This window comes from Limanda limanda, chromosome 2 (assembly GCF_963576545.1).
Source record: "Limanda limanda chromosome 2, fLimLim1.1, whole genome shotgun sequence".
NCBI lineage: Eukaryota > Metazoa > Chordata > Actinopteri > Pleuronectiformes > Pleuronectidae > Limanda > Limanda limanda.
The window spans coordinates 21,387,465-21,401,950 of record NC_083637.1 but is presented as its reverse complement, the minus strand read 5'-3'; the positions used below and the strand labels follow the sequence as shown (position 1 = coordinate 21,401,950).

The 14,486-nt window shown below is 41.4% G+C and overlaps 1 protein-coding gene across 3 annotated transcripts in view; it reads right to left on the bottom strand.

Annotated features, from left to right (window-relative positions):
• Positions 1-710: 710 nt before the first annotated feature.
• The window catches only part of pnpla6 (patatin-like phospholipase domain containing 6), a 29,871-nt gene continuing 16,095 nt past the window's right edge, over positions 711-14,486 (bottom strand). Inside the window, exons 23-37 of one of the 3 annotated variants that reach the window (XM_061086857.1) lie at positions 13,348-13,479; positions 13,142-13,205; positions 12,762-12,930; positions 12,487-12,669; positions 12,193-12,311; positions 11,711-11,867; positions 11,451-11,567; positions 11,275-11,344; positions 6,268-6,384; positions 4,246-4,394; positions 3,943-4,095; positions 3,577-3,693; positions 3,378-3,465; positions 2,908-3,053; positions 711-2,460 (exon numbers count right to left, since the gene is read on the bottom strand). In XM_061086857.1, coding sequence (XP_060942840.1) covers positions 2,392-2,460; positions 2,908-3,053; positions 3,378-3,465; positions 3,577-3,693; positions 3,943-4,095; positions 4,246-4,394; positions 6,268-6,384; positions 11,275-11,344; positions 11,451-11,567; positions 11,711-11,867; positions 12,193-12,311; positions 12,487-12,669; positions 12,762-12,930; positions 13,142-13,205; positions 13,348-13,479 — 1,850 coding nt within the window. In that variant the 3' untranslated portion in view covers positions 711-2,391. Of the gene's footprint in view, positions 2,461-2,907; positions 3,054-3,377; positions 3,694-3,942; positions 4,096-4,245; positions 4,395-6,267; positions 6,385-11,274; positions 11,345-11,450; positions 11,568-11,710; positions 11,868-12,192; positions 12,312-12,486; positions 12,670-12,761; positions 12,931-13,141; positions 13,206-13,347; positions 13,480-14,486 lie in introns of all 3 variants that reach the window. The other 2 variants (XM_061086863.1, XM_061086849.1) reach the window with 2 other exon arrangements.

Sequence of the window (14,486 nt, the reverse complement as noted above, 5' to 3'; positions counted from 1 at the left end):
GTCTGATCCACTGAAGAAAAACATAAACCTACTTTATGACACCACTGTGACCTTGACCTCTGGCAAACAAAATGTTATCTGTTTACCCTTGAGTCCAAGTGAATGTTTCTCCAACCAGATGTGAAAGGATTCCTTGACGGCGTTAGAGAGATTTTACATCCACCTGGAAAGAGAGTGTTTTAATTGGCTGTTGCCGACATTCCCTTCAGTTTGTCTACTTTGAATTCCAACCTTTTTACCTTCTAATTTCTGGATCTCACAGAGCCACTAGCACATAATGGAAATCGTGTCCTGGATGTCCTAGATAAAGTGTTATCAGATGTTCACTGTCCAGTATAAACCTTGCCACAGAATTGTATTTTGTTGGATTAGTTTTGATGGTATTATTATAATTTTTTTTCACAGATCTCTGCTTTAGAATTTTTTTACCAAAACATGGTCGTCTCTGAACAAGAAGCAGGGACAACTGTCAACTACAACAAGAAACTATGCAGAAAGAGTTCATCAAGGAGATACCGTGAATTTGAACATGTGGTTTCACGGTAAAATGGATTTCATCCCAGCTTTAATTTTTCGGTTTGCACATGCTTTGAACATATTCATGCTGGAAAAGCAAACACCAGCTGAGCAAATATCGACTTTAATGCTGAGAACCAAGCACATGGGGCCAACTTTGACATCTACAAACAATAAGAGATAACGTTACAAAACATGATGCATATAATATTTATTTTCCAATATGCATGTTACATTAGCATTATCACTTTTCTTTTATATTCCCATATGAAGTTGGATGGCAATTGCTAAACCAAACATCTTCTGAGCAAGGAATACTTCAAATGTTTCAGTGCAAAACAGCTAAAGCCAGGTTAATTGAAATAGGAGAGCCCCCATCCCCAAATCTTAAAAAAAAAAAAAAAAAATCATCTTTTAAAAGCCAGTAGTTGAGATTTATAAATGAAAAGCACAAAGCTGATCTGGTGACCATCCATAAAAACAGGATGGATTTTCTGAGAGGAAACCTTTTTCTTTTTATTAGGTTCCCTTGTTTTGCAGCAAAGCCTCGATTTACAAATGTCCACTTCATATACATATATTAATATTAACACTGTGAATAATATTATATAATCTTGTTACAATTTCTACATTAGGTCCCTATTAATGAAGTGTTTTTATAATTACATGAGGTGAAGTTTAGTCCATTTGGAGTTCAGGATCACTAGAGAATTCTGCGTATCCACGTCAGGGTGACAATAATCTCTTGCAGTGGTTTTGGAGATTGTCTTTTCTTCTTCGTAGATATCGTGTTGCACACAGGAGCTCTGAGTCCTGTACGTGTGACCTTGTGCGAGCGGAGGCCGGCGAGTTCGTCGAATGATCGCCCTCTTCTCCGCAGTCACAGTTCATCGAACACTGGTCGAAAATGCATCGTCTTTATCTGGCATCATCTCAAACAGCAGAAACATACGATTTCAAGCACCCAGACGCTGTGTCTCACATTCTCTCCACATTTTACAGTAGAATTCACTGGTCCGTCTCTTTTATAGTCTGCACACCACTATCTCATTATTTCCATAAACCCACTTTTCAAAACTTTCTACAAATTAAATTAAAACATCTTTCTCTTTAAATATGAATCAACCCCTTGTCCTGCTTCCAAACACTGGTCCAGCCTCTGTACATTCATATTAGAGTCTACTCTGGTGTCTACATAGAGAACTGTTCCTCCTATAACTTCCCATACTAAACCCCCCGCTTCACATCTATGCTAAACTTACCTAACTTACTAACTACAGTTCAACTGCACAAGTTTCTTGCTTTTCTTTTCAGTGCCCTGCTACCATTTCATCAAATCCCAGCTTTGTTTGTTTACCAGTCATTCTAACGCACAAGCAGTACACACACACCACACACTAGAAATGAATGGACCGTGAATTACATCAAGTGCAGCACAGCTGTACGTACAGAGATGCACATGATGATTCAGAGATGCAGGTGGAACATGCAGGCGATCTGAAGTGGGGAAGTGGATTGGTTGAGTTTGTCTCTGTGGGAGTTCAGGTTTTGGCAGGCAGGGATTCTGGCAACAGGTCAGGTTGATGTAGAAATGAGAAAAACACAGAGTGGCAAATTCTTCTACAACCGTTCTCATTTGGATGATCTCTCTGACCCAGTGGTCAGAATGCGACAGATGATGCCAATCCCAGACATGATGAAATTAAGGTTCAACAGTTTAGAGAAACCACTGGGATCCTCTACAGAATAACAAAAACAGTAGTTCAGAGTTTCAGAAGTCGCAGGAGCAACGTCCTGTAGCCTTGACGATTCATGAGCCTGTGATTTGTCCCTTGTTCTTGGTTTGAACTCCTTCTACTTCTCAGCGGCCCTCTGTCAGCAGTCTGACACTTCAGAGGTGTCACTGGTGAGCTTCCTGCGTTGCCTCACAGATTTCTCCTCATCCTGCAGAGCAAAACAGACGGTCAAAAGTGTAAGGCTTTCACTCTTAAGAGCTAAGTCATTTCCAGCTGGTAAGTGGACTTTTGTCAACAACTCAAAGCACTTTACAGCACAAGAAACATTCATACATTAACACATTCCTACTTTTTTCTATCACACACCAGAGACACACACAACTGGCACAGCTGACGGAGGCAATTCAGGATTCACTTCTTGCCCCAGGACACTTCAGCATGCAGATTTGAGGGACTCTGAGATTGAAACACCAGCCTTCTCTTTAGTGGACCACCTGCCTCCCTGCTGTGGGAAATATGAACTGCAACAGTGATGGAAGTGTAGGTTGGACTGAGTCAAAACAAACTCCTTGGCTTCAGGCTACAGCTACACTGACGATAAGAAAACTATGGGATCACCAGACATATCCTTAGTTCTCTTTTTTTGAGCACTTACACTCTGGAAGACTCCATTCTGCCCCCACTCTCCAGGGGAGTGGTCGTCAAGGTCCTCTGCCTCTTCCTCCTCTTCCTCACCCTCCTCCTCTCTCACCGTGTCCATCCCGTCTTCCTCGTACTCTGTCAGACAGTCAGACTCCTCTGCTGAATGGAAAGATTATGGGGAGCTGTTACACATAGGATTGACTGTGTTTCTGAGTGACTAAAATATATTGGCGACATCACCTACAACATTTCAATAAAACAAACCAGGTGAAAGACATGACCCCTTATTTATAACACGTATTAAATCCAACATGATTTTGAAGGAGAAGTTCACGTCTAGAGAGGGAGACAGCTGCAACAGGGACTTACTTACACGATGTGTACTTATGACCAATAATTTGTGTTAAGCGTAATCCAGTCAAGTGTTGACTCATATAAGTAGAAGAAACATTTCAACCACAATGTAAGGAACTGATTCCTCACCATCTGCAGCTACATAGGTTTGGACCGGCTCTATCCTGGACACAATTTCTGCAAGGTCAGTGAAGTCAGCTCCTGGACACGAGCAGGACTGCGGGGCAAGAAATGTTAATATTATTATGTATAAACATTTATGTACTTTATGGTATAAGTGTGTGTGTTTGGGTGTATGTGTGTGTGTCTCTGTGTGTGCTCGTCTCACGTCAGTTCTCTTGCTGTTGTTGTAGTCCGCTGAGTGGTGGTCCTTCAGCATGTTCTCGATGATGTCCCCTCGGGCCCAGCCAGTGAACACCAGCTTGCCATGCTGGAAGCCCACATCCTGGGGTGAAAGATGATTCCAAGTGTTTTGAGTCAACATATACTTGCTATACACAGTGCACTACATTTAGTCTCCACTCTTTTAAATTGAGTGTCCGAATTGCATCAGTTTGTAATCTTATGCACTATGTGGAGCCCTCAGCAGATAATGATTGTGTCAGAAATTGATACCGACTGCCAACTAACTCAAAGAAATTAGTGAATTAATGAACTAAATGAAATTTAAGGCCACATTTATAATGTAACTCACATAGATCTCATCAAACTTTCCAAAGTCCATGGTCTTGAAGCGGTCGATGGGTGGTCTGATGTACTCGCAGTAGGCACTCTTCTTCACCACCTCTAACTGGCGCACACAGGAAACATACGCCAGCCGAGACTGGATCTCTGCCATGTCTGGCACCTGAAGAAATGGAAGTGGAAAACAAAATGAACTATGGACACCACAGGTAACGGTCAGAGCGGTTAAAGACTCAAACGGAGCACTCTGTAGTTAACATCTTGCTGAGTCATCAAAATGTCCAGTGCCTTGTGCACCCCACCAGTACTGTACCTTTACTTTCTCTGCCCAGGGATTGATCCGTTTCCACAGCAACCACCAGCCGGACAGGCTGTCGCCATAGTTACAGAGGTCAGTCTCATCTTGGCTCCCCACGTCAATGGCAATGACTGTTCTGGCACCCATGTTCCTCGCAATGTCCGCTGTTTGAATCGAGCGTATACACCAAAATTCACACACACACGTCCACAGACACACAAACACAGCACGAAAAAAAATCCAGCAGCAGAGATGGTCAGACAACGACTTCTTGTTTCAGGGTCATCTCTCTTTCTTAAAGAGCAACAGTGTTCAAACAGACTGGCAACACAAAAACATCACTTTTTTAACTTGTCAGACACTTCAGGGCATTAATAGTAAATTTGTGTCAGAGAGTTCAGGAATTTAAAATATTTATATATATATAAATGTAAAGTTTTTCTGGCCAACAAGCACAAGGCTTGACCTCATAACATCTCTCACTGACTTGTTAGCGTTAAAAAGAGCCTTGGGGCAGTGATCATTTTTGTGGTGCTGAGACTATTCAAAGGCAGAAATGGGAAGACATCCCAAAGGCCCAAGGACTGATCCGGCGTGCCAAGAACAACTATAGATTCAGCTGATGGAGCACAAACAGCACCGCAACAAACTTCAGAAATGAAGAATGCTGATTTTACTAGGCCCCCTGGATCAATCTTTGGGCCCAGAAAGAACCATATTTCACAAACCTCTGAGACGTGTACAGCTCAGGAGATAATGACACAATCCTCAGACAGAACAAAGAATTAAAATATCCCAGCACAGAGTTTGGTGAAATATGGCTTTGTTTCATCGGGACAGAGAACAATGTTTTATCAGGAATACAAAGACATTCAGGGGAGTTTTGTCTGCACATCATAATGAAAACCAAAATATAATTCATCTCACGTAACTGTTTTTTTGTGTAAACATTACAAAGATGTTCAAATTCATTTTGCAGCAAATCCTTCAAAATACTTGCAGGTAATGTAGATGTATATAATGGTTCACAGACAAAAACACTTCCCCTCTCCTCTTTCAAAACAGCCTGCAATCATCTGTCCTCTCTGGTTATAGAGGCAAACACTGATTTCAGACCTGAGCTTCAGCATAACAAAGATTTAGAGCTGGGCGATAAGGATGAAATCATTCATCACAATGTTAATCAAGATATTATGGGATATTGATTGATTGTCAGAATCAGAATTGGGACATGTTTGCATGTTACACCAGACCACACTCCTTGTATGTCAACTTTTATGATATTTAAATTAAAGCTTGCTTTTACAATTCGTTTGGAGAACAGAAATTATATGATGAGAAAATCAAAACTTAATTCTGCTAAAAGTCAATAAATGGTAACATCCAGTTATCACTCAGCCCGATACAAAGTGCGCTCATTTCAGTATGAGGGAAACTTTAACCTCAAAGCAGACTGGTGTCATGTGTGTCAAAAATTCCAAAAGTTTTCTAAAAATCTAGAGTTCATTGTGAAAAAAAAAACATCACAACAAGGATCAAATGTGATTCGTGAGGAAACCCCCTAACCCCAATTTAAATTTCACACGTATCTGACACCATGCTGTTTGAAAGAAAAATAAAACATCCCCCGTATGCAGTGTGTTATTTTATTCTTTCAGTGTTTAATATTTTTTTTAAACCACAACCATGAATTATTGTCAGGATGCTGACTTTTCCCCTTCTGGTTAAACACTGAGATCACTCATTTTATAATGTTATTTCAATTTGATTAATAGGTCTCAGCAGATAAGTTTATTAATTCATGAAATGAACCAGCTTTATCTTCAGTCGGGGAAAACTCAGACCCTCCTCCACCAGTATTATGAATATATACTTACCCGACCTATCATTACTTCCATCTTATCTAAACCCCTCCTATAAATTGTCCTTATTCCCTGCTCCACCACCCCTCTCCTCTGGGGGACAGGAGTCGGGTGGCATTTAAGGATCGTATAGTATATTGATGGAGGGGGTGAGGGGGGTGCCACCTCTACTTGCCTGGCAGATTGTTGATGTAGCCACCGTCCATTAGCAAGTTGCCATCTTTGGGGTCGCAGAGAGGCGGCAGGTACCCTGAGAGGGTCATGCTCGCCCGCACATAGCGCCACAGAGAGCCTGGTACACCAGGGAGGGGAGGGAGGAAGGGAGGGAGGAGGAAGGGGAGGGGGGGATAACAGCTCAATATTGTTTGCTACATGTTATTAAGTTAGTGTTGACAGACCACAATCCCAGTGCCAGCTGGGCCAGGCTGGCTAAAAGAAGGTAGCAGGTCCCGGCAAAGGCTTGTAGGACTGTGGCTCTGCTCACCTTTAGACTCTGGTGTGCACCACTGCAAACCTCATTACCTCGCACAGAGAGCCTGTGACCTGTGCAGAAGGTAAGTAAGTAAACGGCAACCATCACAGAGCAGAGCAAGGCTGTTTGAATCTCCAAACTATGTCCCAACAACAGCGCTTTGAGGTAGGTAACCAAATTAATTATCTTGTGTTTCTGTAGAGTCCACAGATACAGAGACCAATCAGATTCAGTGGCTTAAAGATTAGGCCATTGTGTCAAGAGAAGGAGCAGCAGCCGGTGTTGTGACAATGTTTGGAGCAGTTGTCACCATGAACATGGCAGGGAAGCGCCAAGCCTGCTCAGTCCTGCAGTGCATTCGGTGCCAGCAGGGGGCATGAGCAGGCTGGGCGCTGCATGGGTTGGAAGGATAGGGAGCACCCCAGAGAAAAGGAAGGAGTGCAACTGTGTGTGGAGTAAATACTGAGGTAGATTATCCTACTGGAATAAGGTTGTAAAGGAAATACTACTGCCTTTTTCCATTTCTTTGCCCTACATTTAACTTAAAGGCTTCGTTCGAGTTTTACAGGGGGCTACGATGGACAACAGCAGGATCCAGAACACATATCCCCAAATAAAAAATAATAAATATAAATATGAATAAAGGGTAATATGGCCATCAATATATGTTATATTGATAATAAATATATAGATAGGCTCACTGTATGCACATAAAAGCAAGCAAAGCCAGGGGAAGGACAGGGGCTGTGTAGGAGAGACTGAACATGATCCTGTTGGTAGGGATGACTGAAATGAAACCACTTCACAAAGACATTGTCAAACAAGCTGCACTTCAGTCCAGAGCAAAAAAAGGTTTACGCTCACTTTAACGCACCATGTTCACAACAGCAGCATCAACAACAGGCAGATGTGATGGTGACATGGGGGCAGCCCTTCACTATCTCCAGGAAGTATCATCCAAAACACACTGTGCTGCCTCTAGAGCGTAACGAAAACAGCTTGGAGCTTGGAACCAGGCCGACCAGCTACAAGAGGAATCATGACCATTAAAGATTTGATCTACAGTCCCCAACAAGTTTTTAAGAGAGAAGGAACTAAACATCCATTGTAAATGATCCCTCGACATCCAGTGCTTGAATCTAAGTAGTAGAATGTAGTAATGCAATATATTTGTGTCTTGTATGTATGTAAATAGGATTTCATATAGTGTATAGTCTCCTAACCTACTGTATTAGTGTAACAATAATGTCGTAATAGACAGGCTACAGTCCTTCGTTCCTAATTGCAGCCAAGGGAAATCATGGTTGCTCTGCAGTAAACATAACATAATGCTAAACGATCCGATAGCAACATATTATGACGTTGAAGTAGTGACCTCCAGCAATCAGAAATTGCTATTACTGATGATTGTGGGTAGTATAGTGCTTCCTGAAATGGCGATGAAAACATTTTTTTTCTTAAAAATGCAGTTGATATCATACCAACTTGGCAACTACAGGAGCCCTGAAAGTCTCTATTCAGATAATGAAAGGGATTTTTACTTCCTGAACTGATGAACTTCCTGAGCTGTTGAGCTCTGTGCACCTGCTGATCTCACATTGAAATTCCAACCAAATCCAAACAAGTCAAGTCTGATTTGCATCAGCTAAACAGAGCTTACAGTAAGCGAATGCCTGTCTGTTTGTAAACAAAAGATCTAAAGAAGGGACATTTTGGCTAGAAACAGGTCCTTAAAAAACCAGAGCACCATGGATCTCTCTATGACCCAGATATTTTTGGAAACACCTCACAGAAATGAACGTCAGCAGTTATATTCAGAGTTAGGGCTAAATCATCTGAAGAAAGTGTGTTGTGCATGTGAATAACAAAGCCAATGGGAGAGACAATATGTCCTATTGGTCAATATGTAGTCAAATATGATGCACAGATAAGATCTGATCCTCATATATATTGGAATTTGTCTTTCCTTCCAAACCATGGGCTCCTGATGTCCATCTGGTCAGCATAGTTAGTGAGAGGAGAAGACAGAGGAGGAGGGGAGCCAAAAGGTTGACTGTCGACTTAGGAATGGGGAGGTTCCGGTGAGTGGGTGTTTAAAAATCTGACCTGGGACATTGTTAACATAGCAACCATCCACAAGCAAGTGGCCATCCTTGGGGTCACACAGGGGAGGTAAATAGGGGGTGTAGGAGGCGCTGGCTCTAACATAGCGCCAGACGCAACCTGTCAGGAAATGGAGATGGAGAAGGAGGAACACATCAAATATGGGCCAACTCCATGTCACAGATGGAAAAAGAGAGCGACAACAACAGAGAGAGAAGCGTGAGAAAGAGAGGAGAGAAAGAGGAAGAAATAATCGCAACAAGGAGAGGAAGAGTGCAAGAAGCTGCCAAGAGCAAGGCAGAGAGAAAGAGGAAAACAATGTTGACAGAATAACTTATGTCTATGGTTTCTAGCCAAAATTCTAGTATAAGGCCGTTTTCATATAAAGGAACCCAATATAATCCTGTGACTGTGTCAAATAAAAAAATGTAAACATAAAATCAATGCTACAAATAACAAGTGAATTATAACAGATGTGTCCAATTTAAGTTCATATCCTGAAAACAGTGATGCAAAGTTCATTTGATGTGTTGATTAAGAGTATTAAAAGTATATTAGCGCTGTTAGATGACTGGTTTAACAAGCAAGTGGAAAGTGGAAGAAAGAAGTAGAGAGAAAGAAGGAGAGAGAGATAGAGAAATACTGTTTGATCTCAAACTGAATTCGCCAAACAAAAAAAATGTGAAATGGTTTTACATGTTTCAATGTCTCTGTTTTGGTATAGTCTCTCTCTGTGGATGAAGCCAAAATATATAATGCAAACCCATGACACTGTGTACCTGTTCTCTCATCAAATGGCACACATTTACGTTGAAGCCAGAGCGACAGAGTCGTACCACACTAGTGATGTTTGACAAACACAGACCAGAGAAACTACGGGACGCACAGAATGGAGGTGAAGGAAGCCACGTGGGATGTAATTAGAGAGCAAGGAGGGAGGAGGCGGGGTGCAGTGTTCTGGATCCTACACGTTGACAGGGACAGGGGAGGGGAGTCAGCTGTTTGGGGTCAGCGACTACTTTACGGTTATTTTGTCTACGTAGTAAACTACAGATAAAGAGCTCTGTGGTCAGATATGTCTACCATATAACCTAACAAGTTTAAGAAACAAATACTACAGACAAAAAAGCTACAGCTTTATCAATTTAGCTTGTGAAGATGAAGAAGTCAGAAGGAAGGAGGAATTTAATAGAATTAATACATAGATGGAGTCAGAAAGATATTTTACTAAAGAACGAAAGAAAAAGAAAGAGGAAACTGAGGAAGATGATTTGAATCATGAGAGAGAAAGGTTTTGCTCCAGCAGTTAGTTCGTACACATGCTTAGATGCAAACTAAACCTGTCAGACCCGTAAACCCTCAAATCCACTCAGAAGCCTCAATGAGAGTAAAATAAAATTTAACAATAATGCCAGTTATGTCTTCATTTAATGCACAACACTGTAAATGAAATGATAGCGTTACACTGAGTATCGAATAAAGTTAAACTGCATTGAAAATGGCTCATTGGATTCGTTGGGTTTGTGGAGGGTCATTTCCGACTACTCGTTTCAGCTAATGTTATTGATGGTGTACTTTTTTCAAGTCAAACAAAACACACTTACCCCTGTATCAGTAAATAAAGACACAAGTACTTGCAGTGCAGCAGATTCCAGACTATATTGAAATGCAATTTTGAAACTGCAATGTTTGTGAACGCAAATAGGGGGTTTGCAAGTAAAGTGGAGCAATTGAATTGGCTTTGATGTATGCAGGCAAGTCATTCAAACTTATTTTGGTCTCATTAACTGTTCACTTACATACTCTTGTTTGCCAGCCATCTGTAATGTGATGTGATGGGCTTCAGTTTCCTGCCTTATGTTTAAGACTTATATCCATTCAAATTCATATTTGTTGTTTTTGTAAAGCTTCAACTTCTTCACTTGCAGCAGGACCGACAGGGTTCTCCTAAAAACAAACACAACTAGAGTCATAGTAACTAAAGTACCATTTGCTCTAAGTGCTATATTCAACTGCAGTGTCAGAACACATCACGTTCAATTCAGCCTTGAAGCATTAATGTGAATCCATTAAATCTACTAACACTAGAAGATGCATAAGACACTTCAGTGTTTGTGTGGCCCATAATAAAATATTCATAGACTTGTCGTATAAAGAATAGAAGATATAGCAGCGCCTCAAGTTACTTATGACAGTTATCTGAGTGCAAAAAAAATCATAATATATATAAACATAGTTGATAGTTTTACTAAATGTGTTATTTTACTTCTGACTGCTGCTGCAAGCATTACTCAATGTTTAATTACTTTTGAAACCTGTTTTGATGATTATGCCACATTAGTTCTCCGTCATTCAGAGCAGTATTATTGGATTGAGTTTTGTTAAATGCTAAGAAAGACGTAAGCAATAACTCGTGCCGTTAATTGTGCATCTGTATGTATGCATGCTACAGATAGAAAATAATCCTGGTCGTTCTGTAGTATAAAGTACTGCAGAAAAGCAACATGCAAAACTACTGTCTTGAGCTTGTCTAAAATGGTTTGTATCAAAATGGTGTTGTAATAGAGCAGGATGGCAGCATCTGCAGTTCGCTCAGCTGTCACTCACCATCCTGATGAACACGCATGGCGGAGGCAGTGATGTCAGTGGTGACATTGAAGTATGGCAGCCACAGGTCCTGGAGAGACAGAAATATTTTCTTTGTTTTTGATTTGTTTCCCAATGACAAGACCTCCTGCAGTGGTAGATCAATTCCATGTAAAACGTGTGTGTTTGACCCCCACCTCAGCTTGTTTGTCCTGGAACACTTTATAGATGCTGGTGTTGAATGCAGCGCCAGAGAACATGGAGGTGATGGGGTAGGTCAGGTCCAGGACTGTTTTAAAAACAGAGTTCATTGCCTAATAAAGGAAGGGAAATGGGTCTTGTTTATTATTGGTAATTCTTTTCATGTCATGAGGTTGTTCTCTCTGTTTTCATCTAGGAGCAAAGTTCACCAGCCAACTTAAAATGACTGAATAATGGCAAGAGCTGCTTTTTGTACCTTGGACCACTCCCTGGCTCTCTGTTTGGTTCTGACGGCACTCCTCTCCTCAGCGTACAGTGCACCAATGAAGGAGCCGATAGAGGTCCCACCCACTATGTCAATAGGAATCCCCGCTTCCTCCATAGCTTTGATAACACCAACGTGAGAGCAGCCTCTGCATGGGGAAAAACATGTTAGATACCAGGATAGTGACACAAACTGTGCATGAATCATACGCAGAGGTTACAAAAATTACTTGGTGTTCCTGCTCATCTTTAAATTTTGTACATGTGAGTGATTAGACGGGTGTTTTAACTGTATTCAAATCTGTATTAATGTACATAAAAGAAATCTGAAGGGGTTCTTAGGGCTGCTGAGACATTAATATTCACATTAGGTGTTTAATCAGCATTATTATCAGAATATTTTAAAATACTGAACTCAAAACACAAAGTGCACTCTACATGTCTCTATGGCCACTTGTGGTAAACTGTTCTCACCTGGCTCCACCTCCTCCCAGCACCAGGGCGATGCTGTTTCCAGTCAGGACTCGGGCCAGCCGAGAGAAATCACTGTGCCTGTCTGCCGTTTTCTCAAACACCTTCTCGTAAACTTCCCTCTGCAGAAATATCATGCACATGGAACTCGTTAACTTTCCATCAACATTAATAAACACAGGTTGAGCATAGCAAGCAGAGCGTAACATATTACACTATATATTTAGTATATTCCTGCACTTGAGAGATATTTGTTAAAAACACAGCTACACGTGACAGTGCAGTTTGGTTTAATACCAGTTTGCTGGGACTGCGTCTGGAGAAGACTCGACGGGGACACTTGAGGTGAAGATGCCCAGAGCACCAGCTTCGCATGTTGAGCCACTCCACCGTCCTCGAGGGGCCCGGTCCGTCCTCTTTGTGCAGCAGGATCAGCTGCTTCAGGGCACGGACTGCTGTGTTCTCCAGCATCTGCTCCAACTGACGGACAAGAGAAGAATAGGAAGAGAGATGAACACAGTGAAAGTATTGTACTGGTATTGTATTTCCCCATTGCTGTGACAAACACACACCTGTCCCAGGGCAGGTTCCTGGTCCCCCAGCCCAACAATGAGGATACAGTCAGCCTGGCGGATGCAGCGCTGCGTCCACGGGGTCATGGTGTTGTCAGTCTGGTACAGGACGATCCGATTGATGTCCTCCTGCTGGGCCAGCCAGCCGGACAGACGGTACTCGTGGACACTAATGGACAGAGAGGTCATTAGAGACAAGGACACAGAAAAGGCCTTTTAATTCACCACAACATACACTTAGACTGACTGAGAAGATAATGAGATACAGACAGAATGAGTGAAAATGATAATTATCAATAAAAATAAACTTTGGGGAAACTTTTATGATGGTGGTTGATGAGTCTGAGAATTGAGAGGATAAGAGTGATTGTCACACTGACCTGTCGCAAGCAGAACCCCCCAAACGTTCTCTGATAATTTCACTGGTTAACAGCAGAGTGGGCCCTGGAAATGTGAGACAGAAGCAGTGCAAAATGTGTAAATACAAGAAACAGTTAATAATATAAAAGACACACTAATGCATATTCTTCTAGCAGTTGTACATGCACTTCTGTTATAACCAGGCTGGGACGAGATAAATACCCACCAATGGCACTGAGGGCATGGCTGAGCTCCAGGTTGAACGCGTTGATGGGCACCTCGTCACACACAGGCAGCACAGCCACAGTGGAGAGGTTGCTGGCAGGGTTGGTTACATCTGCACTAGTCAGAGCTGAGCCTAGGAAGCACAAGCACAGTGTGTGAGAAATGCATTAGGTCGGACAGACAAAGACATGGAGTTGTTACTGTGCAAAAAATGTATTATAGATAACTTTCGCATGTCAAGAATGTAAAGAAGATTTCATTTGTTTGGCATTGGAAAATGTTCCACTGTGCAATCATAGGTCAAAACTAGCCAACAAAATAAACTTTGTTCACACAATAATTAAAGCATTGATAAAATATATGATGTGGAAAAACATATACACTTAATCATATACAGTTTATTATAGCAGGAAGTCCCATTACATCATACTTCACTTTTAAAACATGATTTGGTTATGTTTGCATAATCCGACAGTGGCAGAACATACAAAAGAATTCTGGGAGATCATAAAATTCTAAAATTAAAGTATGCGACAGGCATATTCTGTATTGTCCATAAGTGACAGAGACCTGTTACTTTACCGAAAAGAACAATGCAAATAAAGATCCTCTGTTCTTTCATCAAACCCTTAAACGTATGTAAAGATCGCAGTGCTTTTAATTGAATATACAATCCTCAAGTTGCTGCCACTGTTGTTTTAGAGCCTATTTAATCCACTGCCAATGCAATTCTTCTGGTGTTGTGTCATTAGTCAATGTTCTAATAATTGTCAAATCATGTACTAAAGATAAAATACTTTATTGGGTAGTCAGCTGTTTGGCCAGGAACCAGCGCTAATAGAAAACTCAGGAGTCATCCCTCATACATTTTAACGTTAAAGCGCTACTGAGGCTGCTGAGAAAAAGAGCACAGTGTGTAGCTACACATCTGTAACCTAAAGGAATATTTGCATTTGGCTCATTAACTTCTTTCCTTCTACCTTTCAAATAGCCTACGGTCTACATCTAACAGTTAATAGTCAAATAGCCACTTTGCTTACTGTGTCACACCTCATTCCCCTCGCTTTAGGTTCCTTTCAGACCTACACTGATGTCATACTGCACCTCACAGAGATATAAGCGACAGAAAACTGTCGTCGC